The sequence below is a fragment of the Macrotis lagotis genome, unplaced genomic scaffold, assembly GCF_037893015.1.
Source record: "Macrotis lagotis isolate mMagLag1 unplaced genomic scaffold, bilby.v1.9.chrom.fasta BILBYCTG019, whole genome shotgun sequence".
Lineage (NCBI taxonomy): Eukaryota > Metazoa > Chordata > Mammalia > Peramelemorphia > Peramelidae > Macrotis > Macrotis lagotis.
The window spans coordinates 424988-441830 of NW_027421926.1; the positions used below are offsets into that span (position 1 = coordinate 424988).

General features: G+C 34.6%; 1 protein-coding gene across 2 annotated transcripts in view; it reads right to left on the minus strand.

Moving 5' to 3' along the window:
- Nucleotides 1-16843, minus strand: part of LOC141504008 (uncharacterized) — a 149188-nt gene that overhangs the window by 12682 nt on the left and 119663 nt on the right. For both annotated transcript variants that reach the window (XM_074208856.1, XM_074208855.1), the window contains exons 30-33: nt 14277-14430; nt 12280-12414; nt 2205-2513; nt 933-1241 (exon numbers count right to left, since the gene is read on the minus strand). In XM_074208856.1, the coding sequence (XP_074064957.1) occupies nt 933-1241; nt 2205-2513; nt 12280-12414; nt 14277-14430 (907 nt within the window). The remainder of the gene's footprint in view (nt 1-932; nt 1242-2204; nt 2514-12279; nt 12415-14276; nt 14431-16843) is intronic.

Here is a 16843-nt window from a genome sequence, read left to right on the forward strand (position 1 = left end):
GAAAATTACTTTGATCCCAGGGAGAATGAAAGTACATATTCCAATGATGACAAAAATGGAAGGTTCTGTATCCAGAACACCTCCAAGAGGAGGTTTCTTACTTATTAGATTAGATAAGGTATCTTGCAAAAATAAATTTACCTGGTCTAGCAAACTTTTTTAAAGTAACATAAATTAAGAGAAGTCAGAGTAAAACTGTAACAGGAAAACATTGGAATAATTAATTTAACTACTACAAATAATATACATTTCAGTATGAAATGTTAATTCAAACACATGACTGTATATACTAAGAATAAAATCAAAAATTTTTCTGGTGGTAGTTTTACCATCCACTGTATATATGAGAAAATCACTGTCTGTAAAAAAGTATCTATCTTCAACAAAGGAAAACACTTGGAAAGTAACTGTTAGTTAAACAATGACAAAATATAGTGATAAATAACAAATATATACTATTATCATGCCAAGAATTAATTCTTGACCTAAATTTTAAAGGAAAGTAGTTGCTAATCTTTGGAATTTCATTAAAACTAAATCTAGTGTTTGATATTTCTGAAATTAATTGAAAGAAATTTGAATTAAAACTAGTCAGATTGAAAAACATGTTTAGATATGAAGAGAGTAATATAATATCCCACAGTATCTCGATTCAAATGTCTGATTATAATTGTAACATTATTATTAGCGTTTTTTTTAAATTTAAGCATTTGAAATGGTTCATTTCACTGCAATATTAAATATAAACTTCTGCCTTTAAAATTTCAAGAACTGATTATCAGGCTGTTTTTATCATGTTATTATTTCCTCACTGTTTAACATCTGCTTGCCGAAAATTCAAATTCTAATTTATCTTCATCAATTTTCTTTTAATTTCACTTCAAAAAGTTAAATACTAATGAAATTCATTTAAATTTAATTTAAAGGCATACCTCTCCTTTTGCTTTTTCATGTCCATCTTTACACATTAACTCCTCTATAAAGGAGATGCATTCATTAAATGACTTCTGATAGCTCTTTTGTAATTCAAGTTGCTTTTCATTACGTTCATTAAGTTGATTGATGATATCATTATACTCCAGCATGAAATCACTCTCTAATACTTTGCCTTGGTTTTGGACATTTTCTTTTTGTTTATCTTTAAATTTGTCTCCTAGTTCTACTTTGATTGCATCAACTTCTTCCTTTAGCCTACAAATTTCATCTAGCAAATAATTCTTGTTTTCATAACTCTCAGCAACCTAAGTACAACAAATGGGAAAAAATGCTAGTGAAAATAAAATTATGCATTATGATTTTTCCTCAGAAATCAAATATAAAACCCAAGGTAGCAAGAATAATATTTGAAGCAAAAGTAAATCGAAGAGTTTCATCTAATTCATATTTCTGTAAGACTCAGTTTCCCCTAAGCTAAGTGACACAGTGGCACAGTGGATAGAAACTTAGAGTAAGAGAAGACAGTGTAAAACTGCTAAAGGGAAAAGTTGGAATAATTAATTGAACTACTACAAATAAACTACATTTCAGTATGAAATGTTAATTCAAACACATGACTGTATATACTAAGAATAGAATCAAAAATTTTTCTGGTGGTAGTCTTACCATCCACTGTATATATGAGAAAATCACTGTCTGTAAAAAAGTATCTATCTTCAACAAAGGAAAACACTTGGAAAGTAACTGTTAGTTAAACAATGACAAATATAGTGATAAATAACAAATATATACTATTATCATGCCAAGAATTAATTCTTGACCTAAATGTTAAAGGAAAGTAGTTGCTAATCTTTGGAATTTCATTAAAACTAAATCTAGTGTTTGATATTTCTGAAATTAATTGAAAGAAATTTGAATTAAAACTAGTCAGATTGAAAAACGTGTTTAGATATGAAGAGAGTAATATAATATCCCACAGTATCTCGATTCAAATGTCTGATTATAATTGTAATATTATTATTAGCATTTTTTTAAATTTAAGCATTTCAAATGGTTCATTTCACTGCAATATTAAATATAAACTTCTGCCTTTAAAATTTCAAGAACTGATTATCAGGCTGTTTTTATCATGTTATTATTTCTTCACTGTTATAACATCTGCTTGCCGAAAATTCAAATTCTAATTTATCATCATCAAATTTCTTTTAATTTCACTTCAAAAAGTTAAATACTAATGAAATTCATTTAAATTTAATTTAAAGGCATACCTCTCCTTTTGCTTTTACATGTCCATCTTTACACATTAACTCCTCTATAAAGGAGATGCATTCATTAAATGACTTCTGATAGCTCTTTTGTAATTCAAGTTGCTTTTCATTACGTTCATTAAGTTGATTGATGATATCATTAAACTCCAGCATGAAATCACTCTCTAATACTTTGCCTTGGTTTTGGACATTTTCTTTTTGTTTATCTTTAAATTTGTCTCCTAGTTCTACTTTGATTGCATCAACTTCTTCCTTTAGCCTACAAATTTCATCTAGCAAATAATTCTTGTTTTCACAACTCTCAGCAACCTAAATACAACAAATGGGAAAAAATGCTAGTGAAAATAAAATTATGCAATATGATTTTTCCTCAGAAATCAAATATAAAACCCAAGGTAGCAAGAATAATATTTGAAGCAAAAGTAAATCGAAGAGTTTCATCTAATTCATATTTCTGTAAGACTCAGTTTCCCCTAAGCTAAGTGACACAGTGTCACAGTGGATAGAAACTTAGAGTAAGAGAAGACAGTGTAAAACTGCTAAAGGGAAAAGTTGGAATAATTAATTGAACTACTACAAATAAACTACATTTCAGTATGAAATGTTAATTCAAACACATGACTGTATATACTAAGAATAAATTCAAAATTTTTTTCTGTCAATATGTTGTCCAGTACAATAGGTAAAAAGAAAAAGTAAAATTGGTAAATTGAAGAGTTTCATTTATTTCATATTTCTTTTTTTTTGTTTTTTTGCAAGGCAAATGAGGTTAAGTGGCTTGCCTAAGGCCACACAGCTAGGTAATTATTAAGTGTCTGAGACCAGATTTGAACCCAGGTACTCCTGACTCCAGGGCCGATGCTTTACCCACTATGCCACCTAGCTGCCCCTATTTCATATTTCTATAAGACACAGCTTCCCCTGGGCAACTAGATGGCACAGTGGATAGAGCACAGGCCCTGGAGTAAGGAGGATTTGTGTTCAAATCCCATCTCAGACACTTAATAATTAAATAGTTGTGTGATCTGCCCTGCAAAAAATCAAAAAATTAAAAAAAAGACTCAATTTCCCTAAAGATCTGGCCTTAAAATATACACCAATCAGAAGACTACTTAGGATATTCAGTCTTCAAAATAGATGGACATTTCTGTCTATGATTTAAAGTATCTTTTACAGACCCTGTCTGTCTTTCAGTATATTTTTCTTCCTTTTCTATATCCATTCTACCCTATACCGGCTTTTCATAGGGATATAATAAAAATAACAATACCAAATATTTATAGTCTTTTTAAAGTTTACCAGGTACTTTTCCTGCATTATTTTATTTCAGACTTGAGGGAAATCTACTCATGCTATTATCCTTATTTTACAGATGAAGACATAAGTGAGAAGTTGTTAAATAATGTGTCTATTGTCAGAAGCAATATCTAATTTCAGGTCTCTTCAGACTTGGTCTTTTAAAATAGCTCATTTCTCCTTAGGTGTTGAAGATGTGCAGTTGTCCTACATTTAGACACAGTGTCCTGGTAAAATTATCTTAGCTGCAGACTAATAAAGTTACAGTTGTCTTAAAACTTGTTAGTATACATGTTGAGATCAGTCTGTTCTCTGATAGATCTGAAGCATTATCATATAGCGTCAGTTATTTAGACCTTTTAGTTGTTAAGTCCCACTTCTTATTTTAGGGATGGAAAACATGAGATCCAGAGTGCCAGTCAAGGAGATGGTAGCCTAACCCCAACCTAATTTCTTTAGTAGTAATTTTCTTTAAAAAAATTGTTCATTATTTCATTTTATTTTCACAATTACATTTATAAATAGTTTTCAACATTAATCCCTTAGCTAGTTTTCCACATTTTCCTGTCATCCTCTCTTCCCTCCTTAGACCCTAAGGCAGCAAACAATCTGGTAAAATTTGTACATGTACAATCGTTTTAAAAATATTTCCATATTAGTCATGTTGTGACAGGACTTAGAACTGGGGGGTGGGTCATGAGAAAGAAAGAAAAAGACAAAAAAGAAATTTAAAAACTTTAAAGACTAAGTCTGAAGAGACCTGAAATATGCTTTGTTCTGCATTCAGACTGCAAAGTTTTTTCTGTGCATGTGGATGACAGTTTCTATAAGAGGAATTTAAGGATTCTCCCTGCTCAATCAACTGCTGAGAAGAACTGAATCCAACATAGCTAATCATCTGATGTTGCTAATCTGTACAATGTTCTCTTGACTCTGCTCACTTGACTCAGCATCACTTTATGCAGCTCTTTCCATGCTTCTCAAAGTTTGGTTACCCATGATTTCTTGTAGAACAATAGAACTCCATAAGGTTAACACATAATTTGTTAAACCTTTCCCTAACTTATAGGCATCCCCTCAATATCCAATTCTTTGCCACTAGAGAAGGCATGCTTTAAATATTTTTGAACATGTGGGACACTTTCCATTTTTTGTGAACTCTTTGGAATATGGAGGTAGTAGTGATCTTATAGGGATCAAGGGGTTTTCAGAGTTTTATTGTCCTATGGGCATAGTTCCAAATTGCTCTCCACAATGAGTGGATCAGTTCACAACTCCACCAACAGTACATTGTTGTCATCTTTGTCAATCAATAGATGTGAGGTTATACCTCAGAGTTGTTTTAATTTGCATTTCTCTAATCAATAATGATTTGGAGAATTTTTATAAGACTATGCATAACTTCAACTTTTTTCATCTGAAAATTGTCATTTCATATCCTTTGATCATTTTTAAATTGGAGAAGAACTTGTAATATTAACTTGTAAATTTGATTCTATTTTCTATATTTTAGAAATGGGTCTTTTATCCCAAACACTAGTTGTGAAAAGCTGTCCCCCAGCTTTCTGAATTCCTTCCAGTCTTCGCTGCATTGTTTTATTTGTGCAAAAAGCTTTTCAATTCAATGTCATCAAAATCATCCATTTTGCAATTTGTAATATTCTCAATCTCTTGTTTGGTAATAAACTTCTTTCCTCCCCATAGATCAGAAAGAGTATTTCTTATTTTCTGGATATGCATGACATCAACCTTGTTGTCTAAATCCTGTATGCAATTCATTCTTCTTTTGGTATCTATATTATGATATTTGGTTCTCTGCCTAGCTTTTGCCTTAATGTTTTCCAGTTTTCCTGGTAGTTTTTTGTAAAATAGTAAATGTTCATCCCAGAAGCTAGTGTCTTTGGCTTTATCAAAGAGAAAATTACTATGGTCATTTATTAGTAATTACATTGCCAGATTGTCCTTCATTCCCACTCCTATAGATGAAATGAAAGCTATCATCTGTAACATATTTGTGACTATTTATTAATAATACTTTTTAAAAACTTCCTAAATAATTCAGCTTCGGGAACATAGGGGTTAGAATCAAGAAGACCTGAATTTGAAATCATCACTGGGCTTTTAGTAGGATGTATAAGCCTGGATAAATCACATAATTCCCCGTAGCCTGTTTCCTCATTTGTAAAATAATATTCTGTGGTGCTTAGTCCACAAAATTGTCATCAAGGTGCCATCAGATAATGTATATAAAGTTATGTGAAAACCTTAAAGTGTTACATCACTGTTAGCCACTGTTACTCTTTTTAAGTGTTAAATCAAATATCTCTGTATGAACAAGAATATATTCCTGACTTCATAGTAGAGTAGATGACTTTGGAGGTTCTGACAGAGTAAGGCAATGGTTCCACTGCTGGGGAAGAGTCAAAAAGGCAATGTGAACCTAGGAAATTCTGGGAATTTTTCCTGTTACTATTTTAAATGAAGCCTCTACACATAGAATGAAGCTTCAGATCCCCTAAAAAATGAACCAAGTTCTCAACTCACAATTTTAAGGAGGAACTTCGGTCTGCCTGGGAATATTGCCCAGAGTAGGTGAAAGATCTAGAAAACCAAAAGGAGACTCTTAGCTACCTTAGTGGAGCTTAGGTCAAGTTTCTGAAAGGCAGCATTACAGCAGGCCAGCAGTGAGAGTCCCAACACCAGCTCAGGAGACAAAGTTGGGACCCTGGGAATGCTGGTTCAACAGAAGGAACTGAGTTGGGCTACCATAACCAGGAAACAAACTACTACATAGACAATGCCATAGGCAAGTGATAAACAAGGGATATGATCCCAACCCAAGCATAAATACACTCACTGTGCCCCAGGAAGAGAGCTCAACTATCAAAATGAGCAAAAAATCCCTAAAAGGGCCCTAACAATAGAAAGCAATTACTCTGCTAGGGAACAATAAAAATGTTATTTCAGAAGAGGACAGCAGTGACCAAAATGTCTATATATGAAGACTCAAATGAGTTTATAAATTAGCCTCAAATCCACAAAATAACTCTTAGAAGAAGTCTAAAAGGATTTTAAAAATAAAAAAGAAAGGAAAAATGGAGAAAAACAATGTGAGCCATGCAGAAGAAATTTTGAAAAAGTGACTTGAAAAGTAGAAATGTTCAACTGGACAAAAAGAAAAGGAAAACACAAAAGCTAACTGAATAAAATAAAACCCTGAAAAGCAGCATTGGATAAATGGAAACTAATGACTCTATGAGACACCAAGATTCCATCAAACAAAACCAGAAGCCAAAAAAAAAATAGAAAATGTAAAAAACAGGAAAAACAACTGACTTGGAAAAATAGATCCAGAAGAGTTATGAATTATTGGTCTACCTGAAAGCCCTGATCTAAAAAAAGCCTAGACAGTATCTTGTGAAAAATTATCATGGATAACTTCCCTAAAATCCTTGAATAAGAAGACAAAATAATTCTTAAAAGAATCCACTGATCAATCCCAGAAAGAGATCCCAGAATAAAAACTCTATGGAATGAATATTTTAGCTAAGTTTCAGAATTATCAGTTAAGATAAAAAAATTCCAAGACACTGAAAAGAATTATTTTGAATACCAGGTAGCTACAGTCACAGTTTCACAGGACTTGGTAGTTGCAACCTTCAAAGAATCAGAGGGACTGGAATATGATATACTGGAAGGCAAAGAAGCTTGGATTACCACCAAGATTCAACAACACTATAAAAACTCAGCATATTCTTTCTGGGATGAACTTTCAACAAAATATTAGATTTCAAAATTCTAATAAAAATTCCATAACTGAACAGATAATTTGGTCTTCAAACACAAGATTCAAAAGATGCATAAAAATGTAAATAGAAAGTGGAAAACATGTTAATCAATAACATTATGCTATGATTATATATCCCTAATTGGGAAGAAAATTCTTTTAACTGTTGAAAAATGTTTTTCTCTTAGGATAGTTAAAAGTATACTTAAATGATATGGGTAAATATTGAACATGGAAATGATGCTTTAGCTGAAACTTTTGCTCAATAGGAATGAATATAGTAGGAGAGAGTCTGGTTAGAGGGTATGATATAAATGGATCATGAAATGATTTTGCTTTGCAAAAAGTTCATGAGGAATGCATTTCTATAGAGGGTACTTGGAAAAGGGTGTGGTATAAATAAATTATAATTTGATGATGCTTATGGTTCTGGAGAATTGTATTTCTAAGGGGATAGTTGAGAGGAGTATAATTGTACAGAGGTTGTGAGTATGAAGTAATTATGAGATAATGATGCTTATAAATCAATCAATCATTCAACCCTTGAGAACTGTACTTCTATCAGGTCAGATGACAGGAGTATATCGTAAAGGAGGTTGAGCTTACAAGGTTTGAAACAATTAAGACATGACAAGAATTATACTGGGAGAAGGAGAGGCATTAGAGGATAAATAATAACACATGAGGCACAAGAAGAAAAGGTGTGAGCATAGAGCAACTGATTTGGCCCATTAACTTAAAAAACTTATCCTACAAGGAAGAGGAAAGAAAGGGGAAGAAGGGACCCATAAAAGGGAAGTCAAAAATAAATGTAAAGGTAAAGTTAAAAAGAAAAGGGGAAAAAAGGATTATAGAAATAAGGGTTAATTGAGAGGCAGCAATCTAAACCAAATCATTAGTGAGGAGGGATAAGGAGAAAGGAAGGAAATAAAAAGGGGAAGCTAGCATGGAGGGAAATACATTGTTAAATAAATGGAAAAGGGATGAACTCTCCCAGAAAATGAGATGTGGACAGCAAAGTGAATTAAAAACCAGAATCTTACAATATATGCTGTTTACAAGAAACACATTAGAAGCAGGGGAGATTGGTTGGTCTTTGTCTTTTTATCGTAGAAGATAAAATTGACATCACTATGTTTGAGACAAATGACTTGTGTTTGACTGGCTACTCAGACCCATACAAGTTTGGAATGCTCCACCACAGGTTGGGCTCATATAATTCATGTGAACAATTGGAGTCTTTACTTTAAACATAAGTCCTATTTCATTTGAGTTGCTTCAAGTGTGCCTTCCTCAGACAAATCAGCACCCTCTCTGATGAGGAAACACCATGCTGGGTGTTCCTGTGCTAGTGTCTCCCATGCTGTACTATCAATTCTAAATTTCTTAAGAAAGACCCTCAGTGTCTCAGTTTCCTCAGACCCCTTTGTTAGTGCTTGCCCAATGTGAGTTCTCCATAAAGTAATCTTTGGCAAGAATACTTCTGTCATTCTAACAGTGTGTTCATCCCATTGCAGTTGCACACTCCGTAGTACTGTTGGAATGGTAGCTCAAGAAAGGACTCTGTGTCTGGTATCTTCTGCTAGGTTATCTTCAGAATCTTCCTAAGAAAATTTAAGGGGAAGCAATTTGTTTTACTGAAATGGCACTAATAGACTGTCCAGGTTTCACAGGCATACAACAGTAAGGTCAGCACAACAGTTCTGTAGACCTTCATTTTGACAGTTAGTCTAATAATTCTTCTTTCCCATACTTTCTTTTGGAACCACCCAAATCCTGAGCTAGCTCTGTCAATGCATGTCTCAACTTCATTGTCAATGAGGTACCTCCCTGGAAAGGACACTGTCAAAATAAAAGACTTTGTCCTCGGGACTCAAAATTTCTCCATTTGCTGTAATTGATGATTCCACATATGATGGTGTGATGCTGGCTGATGGAGCTCCTGTATTTCCTTATTGTTAATTGTTAAGCCAAAATTATCACAATCAATCCATACTCACAATCCAATCTCAACTTCAGAGGCTGCACTAAGTGCACAATCATCTGCAAACAGAGGATCATACACCGATACTCCCTCCACTTTGGTTTTGGATGGTAGCCTTTTCAAGTAGATGAATTTGCCATCATTGCAAAGCTGATCTTGAGGCCATGATCATTCTCAGTGAAGGCCTTTGATAATGTGGTTGAAAACATTTTACTAAAAGGAATGGAAGCATGGGAACATCCTTGTTTTACTTCACTGGTGACCGGGAAAGCGTGAGAGCATCATCCACCATCCAGAACCCAGACGTGCACACATGAACTTGACATATAATACTGATGAACTTCTCTGGGCAACCAAATAAACCGTAATGTCTTGATGGAATCAAAGGCTTTGGTCAGATCTACAAATGTTGCTTACAGACCTATGTTATGCTCCTGGCATTTTTCTTGGAGTTACTGGGCAACAAAGAACCTATGCACTCTTTGAATTGTTCCTCGACCCTTTCTGAAGCCATACTGGTTCTCAGAGAGGTAACCATCTTCCAGGTGAATTATAAGCCTATTGTAAAGGACTCTAGTAAGAGTCTTACCAGCAATGACTAAAAGAGAAATAACCTTATAGAAGGACAATGGAGGCATCCTTGAATATTTGGGGAATAAACTTTTCATGCCATATAACCTGGAAAATTTCAGTCAACTTTTGAATGAGCAGTGGAACCCCCCCCCCCCACACACACACACCCTTGTAGATCTCAGCTGGAATAGAATCAACAGCAGGTGCTTTGCCATGTGAAAGCAATCTAGTGGCATCCAAAACCTCTTCTTCGGTTGGAACTTAATCTAGGAACTGATTGACTTCAACTTGAGATAAATGGCCAATGACTTCTGCAATGTTTGATAATGCTGTTAAGAGTACTATGGAAGTGTTCAGCCCATCCCTCTAGAATCATGTCCCCATCACTACTCAATGTAGCTCAATCAGTACTGAGTATCTGAGAAACACCACAGGTCTTTGGCCCATAAATAGCCTTCGGGGCATCATAAAAGCACTTTGGATTATTACTATCTGGATAAAACTCAATTTCATCTGACTTCTTACTGAGCCAAGAGTCCTGCATCCCTAAGCTTTGTCTGTACTTTACTTTTTATGGAATTAAATGCTGCCTTCTTAGAAACAGACAAACTATCCTTCTAGTAAACCCTGTGGAGTTCTTGTTTTTCATTTAACAGCTTCTGTATTTCCCAATCACTTTCTTCAAATCAGTCTTGGTGTTTGTGAATGTTCTGAACCAGATGAGTAAATGTAATGCTATACATCAGATCTCTGAAAGCTACCTACACCTTTTCTGATCGACTGTTGTCAAATCTGGTTGGCTCAGTTGTTCTCCATTTTACCAGCAAACTGTTCCTGGTCAGAGAGACACTCTAATCTCTCAACATTAATTCTTCTGGTAGTCACTGAAGCAGAGATAAACTCACAGGGAAAAAGGAAAAGGCTACAATAGAATATACTGTGATTCAACTGAAATTTTAAAAAAAAAGCAAGGAAAGCAATCCTGATCACAGACAAAGCAAAAGCAAAGTTAGATCTCATTAAAAGGGATAAGAAAGGAAATCTTCTTAAAAGGTGCTATAGGTAATGAAGTAGCAATATTTTTTTTTGGCTTTTGCAAGGCAATGGGGTTAGTGATTGGCTGCAGGTCACATAGCTAGGTAATTATTAAGTGTCTGAGGTTGGATTTGAACTCAGGTTCTTCTCACCCCAGGACTGGTGCTTTAACATCAGTATTAAACATATATGCACCAAGTGGTATAACAACCAAATTCTTAGAGGTGAAACTAAACAAATTACTGAAAGACAAATAGCAAAACTGCTAGTGGGGGAACCTCACCCTTCCTCTCTCAGAATTACATATATCTAGCCACAAAAAACAAAAATTAAGAAGGTGAATAGAATTTTTAAAAATTTAGATGTAATAGATCTCTGGAGAAAAATGAGTGGGGGGTGTGCAGTTCATGGTATCTATTAAAAAACTGTTTCTATAATAAGGCATTAAAAACCTTTCCATCTAATGCAGAATGGCAGAAATAGTAAAAGCATCCTTTTCAGATCTATCCAACAAATTTTAAAAGAATAGTAAAAGTATTGTGCAGAACAAAGTATAAAAAGTTGATGTTGTACTCCCATCATAGCAAAACAGGACCATGAGTATTTGGTTCCATTCAGGACTGGAGGAGGAAAAAAAAGCTTAGTAGCCCTTCTAAAAACCAGGATGGTATGAACAATGAGCAGCAGAGTTAAAAGAATCTCTTCAGTCCCCAGACATCAAAGAATTACTAATGACTAACAATGTAATGTTTTCCTTCAAATGATTTTTTGAAAATAAAATGAAAAATCGAAATTTTGGCATTTGATGAACTTGTGATTTTATCATATTGAGCAATGACAAATGTGAATGAATGAATTGTTGTAATGTATTGAGCCTTATTTTAGAAATCTAACTGAAATTATATATTTTTGTAAATGCTTTTATTTATTCTCTTCCATGAAATAGGAGTAAGACAACAAAGTGAAAGAGATAAAATTATTATCATATGTTTTTCAATCCTTAGTCTCTTCCGTGGAAAGAAAATCAGATGAAATCACTTAAGTAAGGAAGCAAAGTGGTTTGTATCTGAGATGTTCCCTACTACCTGGTTGCATTGCTTTCTCCCCTTAGGGGTAGGTTGCTCCCTTGGAACAAAAAAGAGAAGAGGCATTAATTAGAACCAGGGCTTTTGTTCAGTATGAGTATATGTGTTTCTCAAGAGGGATCATTTAATTCAAAGTAAAGAAGCCATAAAGTCAATCAAGCCACTTGCATTGATTTTGGTCCACAGTTGCATCACTGATTATCGCCTGCAGTCAAATGGAAGTGTCTGAGGATGACAATTTGATCAAAAAATGAAGAACAAAAATCCTGAAAATTTAAATATGCAATTAGTTTTGAAAATGACCAAAGTGAATACCGTTAAATCCTGCATCATTTTGGAAGCAGCTGCTTCCTTTTCTTTCCTAACATTATTCAAATTTTTCTCTTGCAAAGCTCTGGTATGCTTCTCCTGAGAAAGTTGTCTCTGAGCATCATTTCTTTCTTCTTCAACCTTGAAAAAAACAATTTCATAAAATTTTTAATCGTATTTTTCATCAAAAGTCAACAAAAACTTTTCATCATTAAGTGAAAGGTAGCACTTGAAAGAAAAGGTAAATATTTAAAAGAATCTAAGAAAAATAGGCTATTGAAAATTAAAAACAACTAGGATAGAATTTTTAAATTCTAAAGGAACATTAAGAACTATTCAATTCAATACACATCCATTTAGTCTTTATTCACACTAAGCTTGTTGTCTTTCCTCCTGGGGAAGGCTACTATCTCCATTTATGAATGGTAACACTAAAGATGTACATTTTTCAACTTCTATCTGTTACTTTTAGATGGAAGCAGAACAAGCTTCATCTTTCTTCCACATGACTGTCCCCTTCAAAAACATGAAAACAGTTATTGTGGCTCCCTCTCTTTTCTCAAGGATAAATATATTCTGATCCTTTAACTGATCCTCATATTTCATGGATTAAAGGCTCTTCTTCCTGTTTGACATCCTATTTACTAGCCACTATAATTCTGTGCTTGATTGATTATTCTTTATAATTAAAGATGACCATGTCAACAAGTGAATAATGGTGTGACAAGCAAATTACATTTATTAAAGGTGGGGCAGTGTTGTGCAGGATAGTGTGTCTGGAGTAGTTCCTTCTCAATACCTCTTCTGGATCCATCCTAATCCAGTGACCTGCTAGATTAGAAACAGGACTTCAGGTGATGTCTGGACACATTGGGAGAACCTAGTCTGTTAGATATGGGTATTCCCCATGAAAACAAAGCACCATGGCATTACAGCAATGCCAGGCAAAGTCATCAGTATGGTGTTTTTATGAGTACAAATTTACGAAAGTGTGGTAATCCTAATCTGTTTCTCAATGGTGTAATCATCAGTACGGTGATTCTGTGGTAACTACAAATGAAGAAAATCAGTACAGGTGACAAGTACAGGTGAGGTCTGTTAAGGTCAGAGTAGAGAGTTATTTTTATTTCCTCCATTTTGGAAGCTATGCTTTTCTTAAAGTAATACAAAATTGAAGCCCTGACTCAAATTAAGATTAGGCTCAATTCAGATAAAATATCATCTAATCATATTTCTTCAACTTTTACTTGTGAAATTAATTTTTATCCAATTATAAAATTTTACATTCATCTTATTAAAATTCATCTTAATAGTAGATCAGATTTAGTAAGACTTTTCCTCTTAACCATTAAAAATGGGCATTAGATAATTTTAATTTTGTAAGAGCTAAAGATGTTAGAGAATAATAAACTTTTCTGGAAACCTGAAGGATGTGTGGTAAAGTGGAATACAAAAACAGAGAAAGGCAATTTCATTGGCCTAAAGAAATCTCAAGTTAGGAAACTCCCTCAGCTAATGTAACCTGACACCTTTTCTGGAACTTATAGTCAAGGAGAGTTGTTTAGAGCAATGATGTCAAATAGATCTCCCAGTATTGAGTTTTGTGGGCAGCCCTTGGAGAATTAAAATACCTCTTGCCTGGAGTCAGGTGAAATGATTTGCCCAGGAGCCCACAGTCAAGATGTGTCAGTGGAAACACTTGAATCTAGGGTCTTCTTCGATCTGAAGCCAGTTCTAGCAACTACACCAGTTTTATGCACTGGTTTTCTTCTGTGAGATGATATACTTTTTAAAATACCAGCTCTGTCTACCTTGTAAGATGTCTATTTAGCCTGCAATTTCACATTTAAAACCATTACAATTTATGAATATATGTTTATAAATGAATCCACTTACTAAACCTGTACATTAGTACTATATCTCTTCTTTAGGATTTAAAAACAACCGTTACAATATTCACCTTCCAAATCTCAGAGAAAGACTGATTTTAAATTCCTATTTACCTGTTTCAAATAACTTTTCATTTTTGTCAGTTCTAGCTCTTTTAGCTCCTCTTCTTTATTATATTGTTCTTTGGTTGTTCTTAATTGTTTCTTCATTTCTTTAAATTCTATTTCTCTCCTCAATCGACTTTCTTCCTCTTCTCTTAATGTAAACCTAGATTAAATTTCTCATTTTAAAATCATAATTCAATAGAAATAAGGACTTTAATGATATGCTCTAAGGCAGGGGCAGGGAATCTTCACCCTGCATAGTGGTCTGGGGTTACTGAGATCATCACAGGGAGAACTCCAAATTCAATAAATCTGGGAATTTTCTAGAATTAATCAAATTTGGGCCAAATATAACCCATGAGTGATATAAATTTCCAACCGGTCCTTGAGTCTAAGCCAAATTTATAAGGATACAAAACATTCCTCAATTGAGTTGTCAGATGAGCACCAGCCTTGGAGTCAGGAGGATGGGGGTTCAAATTCAGCCTCAGACACCTGCCACTTACTAGGTTGGGCAAGTCACTTAACCCTAATTGCCTTGCATCCAAGGCCATCTCCAGTCATTCTGATTCTTATCTGGCCACTGGACTAGATGACTCTGGAGGAGAAAGTGAGGCTCGGTGATTTAGCACAGTATCCCTCACTCAAATTCAATCCATGTGCTTGTTATGGTATTACTTCCCTGATGTCATGATCTTTTTTGAGAACATGAAGGACAAACATCAAGCTCTAAATCATTATTAGAGAAATCATGAGGCACTACTCAAACCTATTCGGATTGGCTAAAATGACAAAAAAAGAAAATTATCAATATTGGAAAGGATGTGAAAAAATTGGGACACTATGCACTATTAGTGGAGATGTGAACAGCTCCAACCATTCTGCAGAGAAATTAAGAATGAGGTAAATGAAATTGCTCATAAAATTTACTTCAGCAATATTGCTAGTGGGTTTATATCCCAAAATCATAAAAAGGGGGTAAAAGACTCACATACAAAGAACTGAAAATTCAGGGGATCCCCTCCAATTGGGTAGTGGCTGAACAAAATGTGGTAAATAAACGTGATGGAGTATTATTGTTTCCTAAGAAATCATAAGAGGATGGACTTCAGAAAAGCCTGGAAGACTAGCATGTGTTAATACTGAGCAAAGTGAGAAGAACCACGCCACCACTGTATACATTAACAGAACCAATGAAGGATAAATGGCTCCTCTCAGCAATTCAGTGATCAAGGACAATTCTAACAGACTTGTTTTGGAAGATACCATCTATGTCTGGAGGCAAAAACTATGGAATCTGAATGCAGAAGAAAGTTTACTATTTTCACTTTTCAAAACTTGTTTCATTCTTTTCTTTCTTTCTTTTTTCATATTTTCCCTCTTTAGATCTTATTATTCTTTCACAACATGCCTAAAATGTTAATAAGTTAGCTATTATTGTACCTGTATAACCTATATCAGCTTACTTGCTGGCATGTAATGGGAGAAGGGAATGGAGTGTGGTAGGAAAAAGATGAGTGTTGAAAACTATCTTTGTTCACTGGGTGTTTTGGATTTTTGTATTCAGTGGACAAAAATTCCATAAATTGGATACATATATCCACTTCCCTCCTTCCCTGCTTGCCTTCTGGGCTTTACATTCTTTGCTGAACAACTGAACAATTCAATTCTGAACAAGAAAGAGAATTAGAGGAAATGACTTTTAAAAATTCTTGACTTCTGCTACATCTGAGTGACCCTGGAAAAAAGTACAGAAGGGGGGTGTCGCTAAAATTCAGGACAAAAATTAGGTGTGGGAAATTTTGACATTTTCCCATTATTATTGATTATTCAGAGTTGGTGCCATACTTTATTTTTGGGGAAAAAAACAACTACTTCAAGAAATTGTGTGATAATTTTGAAAATTCACTAAAATTGTAAAATGTTCAAGAGGAAATATTGCAGTGAACTCTGTGAGATGGAGACTGAAAATTTAATTTTCAAGATTCCTTTATAACTTTTAAGGTACCTAGCAGTATTCCTAGTCCAACACTAGTCTAAGTGTCTGCCCATAGGGCAGCCCTGGGATCAAGAGGGAACTGAGTTCAAATGTGGCCTCAGACATTTACTACCTGCGTGACCTTGGGAAAGTCATTTAACCCTTATTGCCTTGCATCCAGGACTATCTCCAGTCATCCTGGTCACTGAACCCAGATGACTCTGCAGAAGCAAGTGAGGCTGGTAACTTGGCAGAACTCTTTACTCAAATTCAGTTCACCTACTTGGCATGGCATCCCCTCCCTGATGTCAAGATCTTCTTTGAAAATAAAGGACAGGGGTGGCTAGGTGGCATAGTGGATAGAGCACCGGCCCTGGAGTCAGGAGTACCTGGGTTCAAATCCGGTCTCAAACACTTAATAATTACCTAGCCATGTGGCCTTGGGCAAGCCACTTACTCCATTTGCCTTGCAAAAACCATTAAAAAAATGACAAAAAAGCTTCCTACATGGAGGTGCCTGAGGTGTCAGGGATCCTGTCCATACTATTCAAGACAGCTTTCTGGAGAGGAAACCACAATTTGAAGTGATTGATAGCAA